The sequence below is a fragment of the Suncus etruscus genome, chromosome 12, assembly GCF_024139225.1.
Source record: "Suncus etruscus isolate mSunEtr1 chromosome 12, mSunEtr1.pri.cur, whole genome shotgun sequence".
Lineage (NCBI taxonomy): Eukaryota > Metazoa > Chordata > Mammalia > Eulipotyphla > Soricidae > Suncus > Suncus etruscus.
This window is the reverse complement of record NC_064859.1, coordinates 26015584-26031565: the sequence shown is the minus strand read 5'-3', so window position 1 is coordinate 26031565 and position 15982 is coordinate 26015584. Positions and strand designations below refer to the sequence as shown.

The window sequence follows — 15982 nt, the reverse complement described above, 5'->3', positions numbered from 1 at the left end:
TAACTTGCCCAGAGATAGTTTTAGGAAGGTCCTCCTTAAGAGGTGAACTGGGGGTAGCAGACTCTCCAGAACTTCCAAGTAAAACAGATGGTTTGCACCCCAAATTTTCTGAGCGGTATAATGGGGCATCAACAGGGATCTATGCCAGTTTTCCTCTGTTAGGTAGAAAGTTCACTGGCACCAGACAGGGGCCTAAGTCAGCTCTGTTCCTGGCTGTCAAAACAAATGAAGAGAAGGTACATCAAATTCTAAGTTAGAGATTCCCACTCATGTCCTCATTTCTATTCTTCAGTAGAAATGAAAGCCTCTCTTAGTTCCCAGTCTGGTTTACTCTGCCTTCTTGTCTGCTGCTTGGCCACTGTTATGTCCCCAGGCCAGGAGACATTTCCAGCTGATTTTACATTTACCACACTGAAACTGATGAGTCACTGGTTTGAATGTCTTAAAAGCACAGTTTTCCCTCAGAACTGCCAGGACTGTATCTTAAAAAATTTCAGTACGTCTCAGTATGAAATAAATGGTTCCTCACTAGTCAGCTTCAAATACATGATGCATTGAGACATTTTTTTCTTATAGAGCTACAGAATATATGTAGTCTATACTTTATAAATTTTATAATCCAGGAGTCATAAGTTATGCCTTTTTTCATAAAGCCACATATTAAATAATTCAGGCTTTGCAAATGAAGCAATCACTTCTCTTAGTGTGAGAAAGCAGTTGAGTATGGCCGTGTTGCTAAGTTTTACTTATGAAAGATGGGTTTTGAATTTCACATCATTTTTACATGCCATGACCTATTCCTCCTTTCTGTTTACTTTGATCCTTAGCTTGTACAAATATAAGATTTATTAGTAGCTTGCAGGCGGCAATAATGCAGGTGGCCAGTCTGCTTTAGATCCTGCTTATTGACTTCTGCTGAAATGTTCATGCTCTTTTGGTTTATTAGGAAATTTTTTGATTGTTATTTCTGTTTCTCCAGTAGGGACTCCTCTCCCCACCCTCCAAGCTGACACTTTAGGCAGCCTCATGTTCTGCTGTAATGTGCAGCCACTCTTCCCCTGGAAACTCCCTAGAACTTCCAATTCTAGGTTGCTCATTTCCATAGTTCCTAATAGCGCCAAGCCTGGTCGTCCCCTATTATGGTTCCAACCACAATATTACAAATGACTTTGTAATTACAATGACTTTGTAATATTTGAATCTTGAGAGCTTGTTTGGATATTCTAACTGGGGAGTGCAGCTACTTACATACTTCTGACCAAAAATGATCTGTCTCTAGTTGGAGAAGGCTGTCCATAGTAACAGAGCACAGAGCCTCAGGAGGCGCACACATTGATGATGATGATACCTGTGTAGCCACAAATCAACCAAATCTGCCCTGGTCATCAATGATGTGACAGATGTCATAGCCAGATTACTCTTACATCAATATCTACACAGTGGCTTAATTAAGACAGGGATCCTATGTTCCCTTTGAGCTCACTGCTGAAATTCCAGTTCCTGACATAGTATCTTACATGAAGTAGATTATTGCTTATTGCTGAATAAAAGGTTATGTCAACTATCATCGAATCCCAGAACCATATTAAGCCCTCTAAAGGAGTAAAGAGAGCAGTATGAGAAGGTTAAAATATGAAAAAATGGAGACTAGAGATTGTTGAATTATGAGGGACTAAAATGCTTTGAGGAGGAAGAAAGTACTAAAAACTAGATTAGTTGAAGCAGGCATAATAAAGAAGTAGATCTTGAATTTACACTGCATGGAACTTGAGTAGAAGAATTAAAGAAAGAAGTATTAGAGGGCTGTGTTGCTAAAGGACAAGATGACTTGATCTGATTGATAAATCTTTATCAGATTCCACTTCTCTAAAGAATCCTTTTGGAATTTGGAGCTCTGTTTTGGTGGATTGCCAAGGGGGAAGGAAAGAGTTCTGGAGATTAACTTTCAAGGACTTTTTTTTTTTTCTTCAGAGATACAGATGTGCACACGGTAGCCTCTTTGTTCAAACTCTACCTCCGAGACCTTCCAGAGCCGGTGATTCCCTGGAGCCAGTATGAAGGGTTCCTGCTCTGTGGGCAGCTCATGAATGCTGATGAGGCAAAGGTCAGTGTCTTCTTAGCCTGCATGCTTCAACAGGTGACTTACTGAAGACTGGTCTAGTAAGCAACTGGGGGTCCCAGAACTAGTGAGATTCACTGTTAAGCTAGAAGTTTCTCAGCAACAAAAGGCAAATGAAGCGAATCGTGGTCACACCCTTTTTGGGTTGTATTATTTGAATAAAAAATTAGAAGATAAGTAAATAGCTTCAGACCACTTAAAATAGTGAAAGAAAAAGGGATGCTCTGAGAAAGGGATTAGGAATATATAATAGCTATGCAGTCACATGCACTTCTGAGCAGGAAGGCAGGTGATACATGCAGTTCTGTATACTTTCATGACTAAGAGGGTCAGGTGTGGTCTTGAGGGACTATATATTGTGTCAAGAAGGATGAGCTTTAATTGTTCTTTCCAGCTGCCTAAAGACCTTCAATCACTGTTAGTGTCATCTTGTTTGATACAGTACATGAGCTCATAAATAACTTGTTCCCATGAAAATTAGACAGTTAGTTCAGCAATAAAAATTAGCAATAAAATTCCTTTTTTATTTCACTGAGATTTTTGAGAAACCAAATAGCTTTGAATATTTTTGTAGTACACAGTTAATTCAGGGATCCAACTTCTCACCTGGGAGACATTGTTTGTAAGCCTATGACAGTTTGTTAAAAACACTTTCTGGCAATGTGGGATCCAGAAAAATTACTATGAAAACCTGAATTTAACTTTGATCACGACATCAGGCAGATTATTCATTTTTATGTCGAGCTTTATCATTCAATGAAACTCTCCAAAAATTAGCAGTGTTCCAGCTCACAGAGATTTTCATTTTTAGGAGAATCTATTTATTTACTTAGACTAATAGAGCTTTCTACAATGTTGGACTTTTATTTGAACTATCAGATATGGTCACTACTAGCCAGACTTAGCATTTGGAAATGCTAAATACTGAAAATATTGCAAAACAACTAAAGAAACAAAATATGGATTTAATTTCATTAAAATAGTCACATATAGAAAGTTATAGTGTAATTAACAGAACAACCTCAGACAACTTCCTTTTTTAAAATAAATGTTTTATTTAATTAAATAACTGGTTTACAAAGTTATTGGTTGTTGAATTTTAGACATATAATATTTCACCAATAAAAGTATCAACTTCTATCACAGTGCTCCCATACTCTGTCATCCCCAATCTCAAAACAATCTCCCCTACCACCCGCCTGACACCTTGGCAGGCACATTAAAGTTCTGTGGTTTCAACTTGGATTTTTATGTTTTATTGTTTTGTTGGTTTTTGGGCTATACCCGGTGATGCTCAGGTATTATTCCTGACTATGTGCTCAGAAACCGCTCCTGGCTTGGGGGACCATATGGGACATTGGGGTACTGAACCACGGGCCATCCTAGGCTAGCAGACACCTTATCACTTGTGCCACCACTCTGGCCCCAGATTTTATGTTTTCTATGTTGTTGAGTCTTTGCTTTGAAAGCAATAGCTATACTACTCTCCTGCATCCCTAATATAGTGAAAGTGAATACCTGTATTCCCATTATTTCTGCCTTTTTTCATCTTCTTTCTTCTTGCCTTGATTTCTTTTCTTCTCTGTCCTCCATAGGCACTGGGGTCAAGGGTGATCTAAGCATCCCCCACTTACTACATTACATTTTCTAATACAATTATTTTATATACCACAGATAAATTAGATTATCTTGTGTTTGAACTCAGATAACTTTTATAATAACATCTGCAATTCTTAGGATGAGTTTAAGGACAAATTGATAAACTAGAGACAGTTGATTTTTTCTTATTATTGATTTAAAGGAAATCAATACACCGATATACCTGATCATTTTCTTTTTTACTTGAGTATTTTAATATAATATGCATTTCTAAGATATGCATATACATATTATGCATATATCATGTATAAAATATCTTGATCTCTATTGGGGTCTTGTGATTTAAAGTTGATTTTAGCACAAGAAAAGGACAGTTTTGCATTCAATATTAGGAAAGGAAGTGAATGATAATGCTACATTTAATGTGCTCTTGTAATTCTAGCTCTTTCCAACAGAAAAATTAAGATTCCTGATCTGATATAGGATATTTTGCTCATGATGTATAAATTTTGTCATTTGTGAAGGAGATGGATAAAACTCTGATTTTTTTTGTTTGTTTTTTTTTGGGGGGGGACCACACCCGGTGATGCTCAGGGGTTACCCCTTGCTATGCGCTCAGAAATCGCTCCTGGCTCAGGGGGGCATATGGAATGCTGGGAATTGAACTCAGGTTGGTCCTGGATCAGCTATGTCCAAGGCAAATGCCTTACTGCTGTGCTATCGCTCCGATGCCTAAAGTCTGAATTTAAACAGATGTATCAGCTCACCTTTGTAAAGTCTTAACATTTTACAGGATAAGGTTTAAACATTGATTAAGAAATAAAAGTTACCCTAAAATACTACTGTGAAAGATATGTAAGCCAATATGGTAAAAAAAAAATAAAAGTTTCAGGTAGCAGCTCAAAGGACAGGAAAGAAGGTGATGGCTACTGTTCTGATATTAAGACTCCCACATTGCTCCTTATCTTAGACCTGCTTCCTTATTGTTTTTTTTGTCTAATCATTTCTAGTTCCTCCTAATGCACCTATAGACAGGGCAGAGGGAGCAAAGACTCCTCAGTGTGGAAGGTGTGATTGGGTCAGATTGAGGAAATAGCTGAAAAGGCTAAGTCCCTAGCATCCCCACAGTCCTCAGAATAAAATCCACGAGGAGGAAGCAATACCAATATGAGGATTTGGGGCAGAGGGACTGTAACAAGCACTTGTAGAGTCACAGACCGTTTTCTCCAGAAGGGATGGGCTGCTTGGGCTGTGAAGAGGTGGGGTTTTGGCCTGAAGAGAGTCTGTATGACCCATTTGAACTGGTGCATATTTAGAAGTTAATGCTATCAGAGGTAACTACTGACCCTGCAGGCTGCACTGGTAAAAAAAGAATAGGACAGAGTTTCCTGTTCCCCTGTCCCTGGTACATACATTCCTCATGCTCCATCAAGGACATAACAGAGTTTGTATCGTACAGTCCCTCACTTGGCCTCCAGTTTGGTCAGTAGGTCTCTGCAAGGTCAGTTTCTCAGAAGTATCATCCTTTGCTTATTACTTTAAAGTGACTTCAAGGGATTTGACTTTGGTCCAAGTCCTTTTGGGATTGTGACATCTCAAGAATTCATGAAACAAACAGTTATTCTGAGTCCAAGTACAATTAATCCTTGCCTTTGAGTAACTCTGAGTCCAAGAATAAGAACTCATTATAGACAAGTAGAAAAAATATACAGCAAATTATGAGCTTCTTGACATTAGTTTTTGTAACTATCTAAGAATTCATAATTATTTCAAAAGTCTTTTGAAACTCTCCAAACTGTGGAACAGAGTTGACTTCCCAATACTGCTTCTGCTCAGATATGCTGGTTATGTTCTATGTTCTACCCTTGGCAGTAAGCAGGCTTTTATTCTGGTGTTAATATCACTTAGCATGTCCATTTTATCAAATTAAAAAATATCTCTTCTCAGGCTCAGCAGGAATTGATGAAACAGCTTTCCATCCTTCCCAAAGACAACTACAATCTTCTGAGCTACATTTGCAGGTGAGACCCCCAACTCAGACATTCCCCCCACAGGTCCTACTCCTGCCCTTATGTAGTGAAACACCTGTGTACTCAAAGAAGGTGGTTTGAACTTTGGCAGGTCAACTCTAGTCAATATCTATAGATATTCTCATACACTTATCCTAGAATTCTAGTTTCCATCCATCCATCCATCCATCCATCCATCCATCCATCCATCCATCCATCCATCCATCCATCCATTCAGTTAACCTGCTCATTCTACCCACCTTCTTCCCTCTGCTAGCCACTGTTTTAAAATAATAGTTTTATAGGTTTATTTTATTTAGTTTTTTTCACTTCCTTTGTTTTTCTCTGTACCATCTACACATTTTTTTTCACTGAATTTGTTCACTGAGCATCATTTTTATTCATGTTATTGCAAATGGCAGGATTTTTTTTGTTTTTTTTTTTATTGTAAGAATTTATTCTTACATAATGAGGTAAGCTAACATAACATAATATAGTGACATAACATAACATATAATATAATTGATATAATAAGACATGTAAGTCAAAGAAAGTTTCTGATTAAAAACATATTTTTTTCCATAATGGCTTACATATCTTTCACAGTAGTGTTTTAGGTACATATTAACATTGAATCAGGGGAATACCCATCACCAACTATGTCCTCCCCCCATTCCAGTTCCCTTTCTACAATCCATATACCTCACCATCACCCCCCCGGGCTGCTAGAGTAGGTGGACCCCTCTTTGTCTGGCTTACTACTAGTTATCTCATATCTGTTTGGTCCTGGAACCCTCGTTTCCCCTTCTATTTAAGAGGCAGAGCTAGAAAAATCGAGGTATGTGGTTTTGTTTGAAGGCAAGAAAAGCAATAGAATGGGGTACAAAATAAGATGAAAAAAAAAAAGAAGTCAAAAGTCAAATATGCTGAAAATGAGCTGAGTCTCTCTAGAGGCTTCCAACCTCAGTTTGAGAGAGGATGTGAAAAAGGTAATTGAAATACCACAGCAATACAGAAAAAAAAATTATCAAATTAAATAACCGGTGAGCACTATAACAATAAAGATAGGCACCACACAATAGTCTCGATTCTAAAATCAACTCATGCTTGAATGCAAAAAAAAAGAGAAAGATTGGGCCGGAGAGATAGCATGGAGGTAATGTGTTTCCCTCTCATGCAAAAGGTCATCGGTTCGAATCCCGGCGTCCCATATGGTCCCCTGTGCTCGCCAGGAGCGACTTCTGAGCATGGAGCCAGGAGTAACTCCTGAGCACTGCCGGGTGAGACCCAAAAACCAAAAAAAAAAAAAAAAAAAAAAAGAGAAAGACAAGACAAAATAAAATAAAATAATATTGGAGACATCAACCGTAATCTCCACAAAATGGCAGGATTTTTTTTTTATAATTGAGTAGCATTCTATTCCATAGGATAGTTTCAGGGTTTTCTAATTTGTAGGAAAATGGACACATCCTACTGTGAGTAGTCAAGGCCCCAGAACTTCCCTGACCTGAGTCCTGGGATATACAAGAAAACCTAGAATCCTTATGATGGTTCTAGACTTAGCTAACAGCTCCCTGATTCTGGTGATTTATAGTCCCAGAGACATTTTTCCAGGCCAATCTTTTGCTGTCTTTTTTGAGGACCTGCTACATAGCTCTTCTGTGCAGTGTGTATCATATGAATTGAGCCAGTATTGACTGAGGTAAAAGCACAATCTCCATGCAAGAAAAAGCTGAAATTAATATTTACTTAAAATGAATATATTGTAGTGCTCACTTCAGTAGCCCATATACTAAAAAATGAATGTGTTGTAGCATCCTGATTATAACGGTGATGCAGTTCTGATTTGTAAAAAAGGTACATTTTAAAAATATTTTATTTATATTATTATCACAATAAAAATCACTATTAATACTCAGATGTGTATCTTTTTTTTTTTTTTTTGGTTTTTTGGGTCACACCCGGCGGTGCTCAGGGGTTACTCCTGGCTGTCTGCTCAGAAATAGCTCCTGGCAGGCTCAGGGGACCATATGGGACACCGGGATTCGAACCAACCACCTTTGGTCCTGGATCGGCTGCTTGCAAGGCAAACACCGCTGTGCTATCTCTCCGGGCCCTAATACTCAGATGTGTATCTTTATAAATACTTTTCTATACATACAGATCTTTGGATATATATGAGCAAATTTGTGTTAAATTTTCAATATAAATGAATACATTTGTATATATTTATTTTATATTTTATTTTTTATAATTTTAACCTTATGTATTGTGATTGTTACCTTATAAATCTTATAAAATAGGATTATGACTGGGGCCGGAGTGGTGGCACACATGGTAAGGTGTCTGCCTAGGATGGACCAAGGATCGATCCCCCGGCATTCCATATGGTCCCCCAAGCCAGGAGTGATTTCTGAGTGCATAGCCAGGAGTAACCCCTGAACATCACTGGGTGTGGACCAAAAAATAGGATTATAAATGACTTTATCATATTCAATGATGTTTTCTCATTTGAACACAATACTCCTTATACTTTCCCTACTTGGAATTTAATGATATGTCAACCTATTCATTGTAATTTGTTCTTAGATAGATTTTTAGAAATTCCTTTGCTAATAAGTTTTTGTTGTTTGTTAGTTTTTTGGTGTGATGGGTTTTACATCTTGTGAAACTGAGGTCTTACTCCCTGCCAATGTGCTAAGGCATCATTCCTGGTGCTCTTGGAGGGGGGGGTGTTAGAATATTATGCCTCAAATCAAACCTAGGTTGGCTAAATGCAAGACATACTCTGTATCCAATGTACTATTTCTCTAGTCACATACTTGCAATTGTAACCAGAGGATGTGATCTGGACAAAATCCCGTGATTCTGTCCTTTCAGTCTCCACAGAGCACCATGAACTGGGTCCTGAGTCCTGCTAATGTGATGTCGCCTCTAGCCATGACCTGATGTCTCTGCCATGGCTGGCCAGACACCTCCTGACTTTTTACTTCCATTGGAATCTTTGGAGTCTCTTCTTACTGTAGTCCAGGAACAGTGTGAGCTAGACTCTATCCCTGATAGCTCACTGATTGCTACCTGGAAGTATTTCCTTCTGGCAGCTTACTGTTTTTCTGTTCTGGGTTTCCTGGCTGCCTGCAGGTTCCTACATGAAATTCAGCTGAACTGCAGTGTTAACAAGATGGGTGTCGACAATCTAGCTACTGTGATTGGTGTGAATCTCATCAGGTCAAAGATCGAAGACCCTGCTGTGATTATGAGAGGTAGGCTGGTTCCATGAGGCAGGCAGGTGCAAAGAAAATAGCAACTACCACATCTTCTATTTGTGTCTGCTCTGCTGCTACCAAGCATTTCAGCTGGTTATCATGTCTAAAATGTAAACTAGTCCATGGTAGAGGAAAGGAAGGAATGAGAGCATTTTCTAAAGCAGAGCAGAGAGGTTGAGGATTTGTTCAATTGTCATGCAAGAAGATAGCATGAAACACAGTTAGCTAATGTTTCTTTATCTTCTATTCATTTTGATTACATTAAGGGTAGAGAGATAGTAAAAGTGTTATTATGACATATGCAGCCAACCCCCGTTATATCCGTGGAACCTTATAAGCCTCAAAATATCACCAGGTGCAGTCCTGGAGGTCTTGCCACTGTTCCTGGCAGAGTGTCATATTGAGGCTCACTCAGCAAGTGGGAGGGTTCTTCATCTTCTCTCTTGTTTCATTGCCTATTTCCTGATTGAGACTGATCCATAAGATGGTGGGCTGCAAATAACCCTTTGTAGTCCACAGCCATATCACCCTTCTGTCCCATCCTTTCTACTAGAGTCCTTTACCCCCAAGCAACTAAGAAAGATCCTGTGAAAAACATAATAAGTCATTTTGGAGCTGAGTTTGGAGCTGTCCTTGAGTGTGCTCACCTATTATTACTCCACTCCTGGTCTTGCACTACAGATTTCTTTGTTCTTTATTTAAGGGACTCCTCAAATTCAAAGAGTGATGACCATGATGATTAGAGACCATGAAGTCCTCTTTCCCAAGTCCAAGGATGAACCCCTGTCCCCTCCTGCCCAGAAAAATGACCTCAAGAAACCTCCAGTGGCTCGCAGCTCTGTGGGTTGGGATGCCACTGAAGATACAATTTCTCGGACAGATAGCTTTAGTAACACCGTAAGTCGCATTCCTTTTCTATGCAATTTCTCTAGTTTGGGGGTTAATTCATGCAAGACTTGACCTGGGTGGCAATTTGGACTGTGCTCTGGCAATGGGCACAGTGGGAAGAACTACTTGCATGTTTGTTTTGCAAACAAAATCTCTGTTGACCTGTTGGAAGCACAGATTGTGACTTCTGCCAGTGTCTGATGACCATTAAGTGGGCATTTTTTATTGAAGCCCATTCTAGAAAGGATCTCATTTCAAGCAGTCCAGGAACATTTACTAGGTTGGAGGTGAGATCACACTGTCCATGTTTTCATAAGAGTTGTTAAAAATTCCTAGTGAAAATCCAGAAAAGGCTGGTTTCCTGCTAAACCATGAAGCGTGATTCCCTTCTCAATGTATGTGATGTGTTCATACAATACTTTTCATTCCTTGATAAGCTTTCTTGGCAATATCATTTATACTCATTTATACTCAAGGGTTGGGGCTCACATTCCCAGAATTTAAAATTCTGCAGACTCTAAGATATAAAAAATTTGATGGTAATACATTACAAGAATCAAATATCTTTATATATTAATAAAGACAATTTTTAAGTAATTTTTTTTATTTAAGCACCATGATTACAAGGATGTTTGTAGTTGGGTTGTAGTAATAAACAGAATACCCCCCTTCACCAGTGCAACATTCACACCACCAATACCCCCTCCTCCCCTGCCCCTGCCTGTATTTGCAGCAGGCATTCTACTTCTCTCATTCTTTAACATGCTAGTTGTTGGTGTAGTTATTTCCCTAACAGCATTCACCACTCTTTGTGGTGAGCTTCAAATTGTGAGCCGGTCCTTCCAGCCCTTCCAGTCCTTAACTCTATTGTCTCTGAGACTTATTTCAATAATGTCATAAAGACAAAATTTTAAAAGAACATGAGCTATGTATAGGGCCACTTGATTCTTTATGTGAGACCAAGAAATGAATGTAAAAGTTCCGATTGACCAGGAATAGATGTTACTTTCCATCCCAATAATTCTGAAATGACTACCTGTTTGTTTATTTTTTAAAGTGGTTGGTGGTAGTAGCTATAACTTTTCTTAGGTGATGATGTCCCATTCAATACACATAACATAAAATTAAATTTTATTTTTAGAAATGCTCACATTTGATATAGTAAAATCATCCTTGTGATATTTTGATTTTTGATTTTGATGCTTATTGTTTTGGCTGTTTATTTACAGCTATTTTAAGCTGAGAAATGTAAACAGACCTCATCACTTTACTCTTTATGGCAGAATTTATCATCTATATTTTATGGTTTATCCTTCTAGTATATATGCACACTTTGCTTTTTTCAAAAATAAATTTTATGACAATGTTGAGTCAGAGGATAAGCTTTGATAGTGTGTATTAATAATTTGATTATAATTATTCATAGAGATTATGTCACTTTGTCCTTCTACCTGAAAAGCCTGAAAGAACCTGTTGCCCTCAGTTTCACTAGAGGATTTGTTGTCAAATATTTGGTAGGTTGCCCATCTGATAGGTGAAAACTGGTTTTGAAGTGATTTTAATGTTAAGTTTCTTCTACTATGAAAGAGGACAAACATCTTTTCTTATCTGTAAGGGCCTATGGTATTTTCATTCTGTCAGTTGTCTGATCTTAGTTGTTGGTCTTTTTCTTATAGTTTTTTTGAACTTTTACATATTAGGGAGAATATGTAAAATAATAATAATAATCTATTGTTTGTGATGGATTTGTACATATTTTTGAAATTTTGTTGTTTCTTGTATGTTTCAGTGGGAATATCTTAGTTTTACTTTTGTTCTTTTAATTTGGGAGTTATGAAAACCATATAAATCAAATTTATTAAACTTTATTGGTGCCAGAATTTTGACTTATCATTTAGAATGGCCTCTTTACTCAAAGGTTAGAAAAGAAATCTAGCTGAACATTTTTTACCCCAATAATTGATTTGAAAATGTGAATTCTTTCCTATGTAATATACTTTTGAAAAAAATGTCACATAGACAAATCATCTTAATAACAAGTTGGTCTTTAAAAGTTGCCAGGGTGTGTGTGTAACTGGAAACTGCTTGCTTAAGTCAAATCATTAATTGAGGAATATATCACATACAGGAAGAATCCATTTAACATTGGAGGAATTTTTGTTTTAGATCAGTGACTCAGACACAACCAGCCCTACTGGACAGTGTTCCAATGATGACCGTCTTGAAGAGAGCAGCACAGCGGCTCTGGAAAAGCTAGGGGACTGGAAAGTACAGTCAAGAAAAAGGACTCAGACACTTCCTAGCCCGAAATACTTTCTGAAATCAGCATTTCAAGGTGTTAACAACAGCAAAGTAGAAACCTTTAAAAATGAGATCTCGTCCCCTTCCTCAGAGGTGAATTCTGGGGAAGGGCATAGGAGAACAATGTCTCAAGGTGTGTCCAACCTCTCTGACTTCCTTCGGACTTCTACCTATGATAATGTCCCAACCCTGCCAGAGTCCCCTGGGAACAAAGCAGGTGCCTGTGACTCCAAGAAAAATTCTCTTTCTAGCCCCAAATCTGAAATCAAATCTGGAGAAAATTGTTCTGGGGAACAGGATCTTGAGTCATTGCAAAGAATGGTTCGGGAACTACAAGAGAAAATAGAAACACAGAAACAAACATATGAAGAACAGATTAAAACGTAAGTTACACCTTGTGGGACCCTGCATAGCCACGTAGCTTTTATCTTCACACATAACAGGGAAAGTTCTTATCTGTCACAGAATTATTATTATACAATTCCACTGTAAGGAATATATTATTTCATAGAATGGGGTCAAATAAAGAAAGGGGAACAAAAGAAAGAGAGATAAGATCACTAAATTGATAAAGACTAAAAGCTTTATTTTATGAAAAATAAAATTATGTATTTGATGTCACTTACACTAAGATAATAGTTCATAATAGTGGTTCTTTATAGATGCTTGTACTTTTAGTTTTAGGGACACAGCCAACTGGTGTTCAAGGGATCATATATCATATCAAGTGTTTACTCTTGGCTCTGTGTTCAGGGATTGCTCCTGGCAGTGCTTATAGAAACATACATAGTACCAGGGGTAAAAGGAAAACTGGATTGGCTAGATAGAAGAAAGACAAGCACCTTACCTGCTACACTAGTTCTTCAACCTCAAGGAAGTTGATACTGTCATTAGTTTAGAGGATCTTAAGAAATATTTGGGTCCCTGCTCCTCTTTATTTCCAAAAATATTTACTGAACAACTACTCTATACCAGGCACTACTCTAATTATGGAAATAGAGTGGAACAAAACTTCAATAGTCTCTGTACCTGTAGAACCTTCTTTCTAGTGGGCCAAGTATGAAAGTCAAGTCATTAACTAGAATATAGTTATGAATATATGAATATATGAAGAGAAAGAATACAGAGAGGAGGTGAGGAGCTCTAATGAAAGAGATTCTGATGTTCGTTCACAGGCTTAGTTAGGATGTCTCACTGAGACATAACCTGGAAGGAAAGGGCTTAAGAAAATGAGGAAGTCTAGTAAGTAACAGGCAGAGGAAAAATAAGCCAGGCTGAGAGAATGAAAGGTAAAGAGGTCATAGGAAGATTAGCTCTAATGTGTTCATGCACAGGAAGTTGGGTAGGCTGGAGCAAGAACTTCTCTGGCAGTAGCCATGGCAGAAGATACAGGAAATTGATGTATCTAGGGCCTTGTGCCTAAAGGCTGAGAGAAACAAGAAATTCTGCATGACTCTATCTGTCCAAAGGGTCACTTATCATTGATTTCTAGTTATACTCAAGCTGCATGAGGCAAGAAAATGAGGAGGTGATTTGCCATACTACCACACAAATCCCTAAGAAGCTGAGAAACAATTTTCTCTCTTGAGTAGGTAAAATTCTTTCTTGGAATTTCTTTCATACTAGATTTTTCTTGAGAGTAAGCTTCAATTCAACCTAGCCCATAATAACACTAGGCAGTAAATGGTAGAATATGAATTAGTATGATTTTCAAGTTTGGGGAATTTTTTTTTTATCCATTAGACCCAAGCATATGAGCCTTTGTGCTTGGTTGCTTACAAAGCAAAGCCCATTTAGAAGCAAAATTTAGTTCATGTGTCTAAAAACCTAAAATAGATCACTTATAGATCCTTAAGCACTGGAAAACTTCTGATCAGTGACCAAATCTATCCCCTAAAAGACCCTACTGACTAGTATCACTGACTTGGGGGGTGTCACTGAGAACATAGGGGAATGCCTGGCTGCTGAGGTGATGGTCATTGCTCCTGAAGAGAGAAAAGACTCATTCCACCATGAGGGGAATTTACAAGACAGGATTAGTAGGGTGCCGTGCCTGCTTGAGTTTTGGGAAACCCTTCTCTGATAAACCCCACATCAGTCCTATGAAGATTCATAGGGCCACACCTGTGAAGTAATGATGCCCCATTTTACAGAAGAAGAGTAGCCCATTAAATCCAAACTAAACTAAGTAAACTAAACTAAGTCTTAGTGGAAATGGGACAGAATAGAAGTGGCTTTGAGAAGAGATAGACAAAATCTTGAAGATGGATTGGTACACACAGAATGAACCTGTTGTTGCTTAGTTCCTGTGATGATATTCTGGGAGCCATTCTTGGAGGTACTGCAAGGGGCCACACCCAAAGTACTGTTTGGTACCCAGTACCAGAAAGTGAACTGGAGTTAGCTATGCATAAGAAAAGTACCTAAGGCCTGGAGAGATAGCACAGCAGTGTTTGCCTTGCAAGCAGCCGATCCAGGACCAAAGGTGGTTGGTTCGAATCCCGGTGTCCCATATGGTCCCCCGTGCCTGCCAGGAGCTATTTCTGAGCAGACAGCCAGGTGTAACCCCTGAGCACCGCCGGGTGTGGCCCAAAAACCAAAAAAGAAAGAAAGAAAGAAAGAAAAGTACCTAGCTTCCTTATTTTTCTGGTTCTTGCTCATATTCCCCGCCCCCCTTTTTGTTTTTGGGCAGCACCTAATGGTGCTCAGGAGTTATTCCTGGCTCTAAGCTCAGAAATTGTTCCTGGCAGGGTTGGGTAGCATCTGGGATGCTTGAAATTGAATCTGGGTCTGCAGCGTGTAAGGCAAATGCTCTGCCTACTGTGCTATCTCTGTGGCCCAGCTCAGTATTTCTCTTAAGCAGGACCTATGCAAGATACCATAGAGGAGAAATATACCTATATGGGAGTTGCTCCCTTTCAAAAGATTTTATTGTGATTTAAGAAAAATACACATGATGATATTTTAAAAAAGCAATATGAGATGCAACAAGGTAAAAGTTGCAACAAAGAGAGGATCAGAAATTCAGATTATCTGGGAAGTTCTCAGCATGAGGGGTAAGGTAGGGTGAAATGTATTCAGGTAGAGTGGTTCAGTGTTGTGGAATAAAAACACACAAAGAAGGCTGTGAGCAAAAGTGAAGGGAGAGTCTAATTCTTCTTTCTTTCCTTATAGCCTTGAAAAGGAAAATTATGATGTCTGGGCAAAGGTTGTGAGGCTCAATGAAGAGCTCAAAATGGAGAAAAAAAAGTTTGAAGCCTTGGAAATCAGCCTCCGAAATGTGGAACGCTCCCGGGAGGATGTGGAGAGAAGGAACAAGGAATTGGAAGAAGAAGTTAAGGAATTTGTCAGATCAATGAAAGAGCCCAAGACTAATGCATGAGAGTTCTAGAAGAACTGTATAGACATCTCACAGAGAACCAATACTGTTCCCTGTATTATTCAATAGGGGTACTATTCAATCATTAGATTGGAAACCAAATTACTCCTCAAGAAGGAGAAAGATTTTAAGGAGGAACATACCATCCCACAGTAAGAAAATGAATAGATATTCAGGCATATCAGGGCAAGTTGGGACATATGTGGACCTCTGTGACAAATTGGGACTGTTCAGAAGGATTGCACTCCGTGGTTTCAGGCAAGTGGTATAAAATCTTCAAAGACTGGATGGAGACTGTTCATTGAGACATTGGAAGCAAGCAATATCTCAGGACCCTGGTAACAGGCTGGCCTATCCAGGCAAGTCTGAGATGTTGACTCCTTATTTTCTGTGCAGTATAATGTAAATAGTTGAGCATCTT

At 38.5% G+C, this 15982-nt stretch overlaps 1 protein-coding gene across 1 annotated transcript in view; it reads left to right on the top strand.

The window, feature by feature from the left end:
* The window catches only part of ARHGAP25 (Rho GTPase activating protein 25), a 101098-nt gene extending 85421 nt beyond the window's left edge, over window positions 1-15677 (top strand). Inside the window, exons 6-11 of the mRNA XM_049785051.1 lie at window positions 1972-2104; window positions 5666-5739; window positions 8869-8990; window positions 9697-9890; window positions 12048-12565; window positions 15357-15677. Of these exons, the coding sequence (XP_049641008.1) occupies window positions 1972-2104; window positions 5666-5739; window positions 8869-8990; window positions 9697-9890; window positions 12048-12565; window positions 15357-15564 (1249 nt within the window). The 3' untranslated portion in view covers window positions 15565-15677. The remainder of the gene's footprint in view (window positions 1-1971; window positions 2105-5665; window positions 5740-8868; window positions 8991-9696; window positions 9891-12047; window positions 12566-15356) is intronic.
* Window positions 15678-15982: the final 305 nt, after the last annotated feature.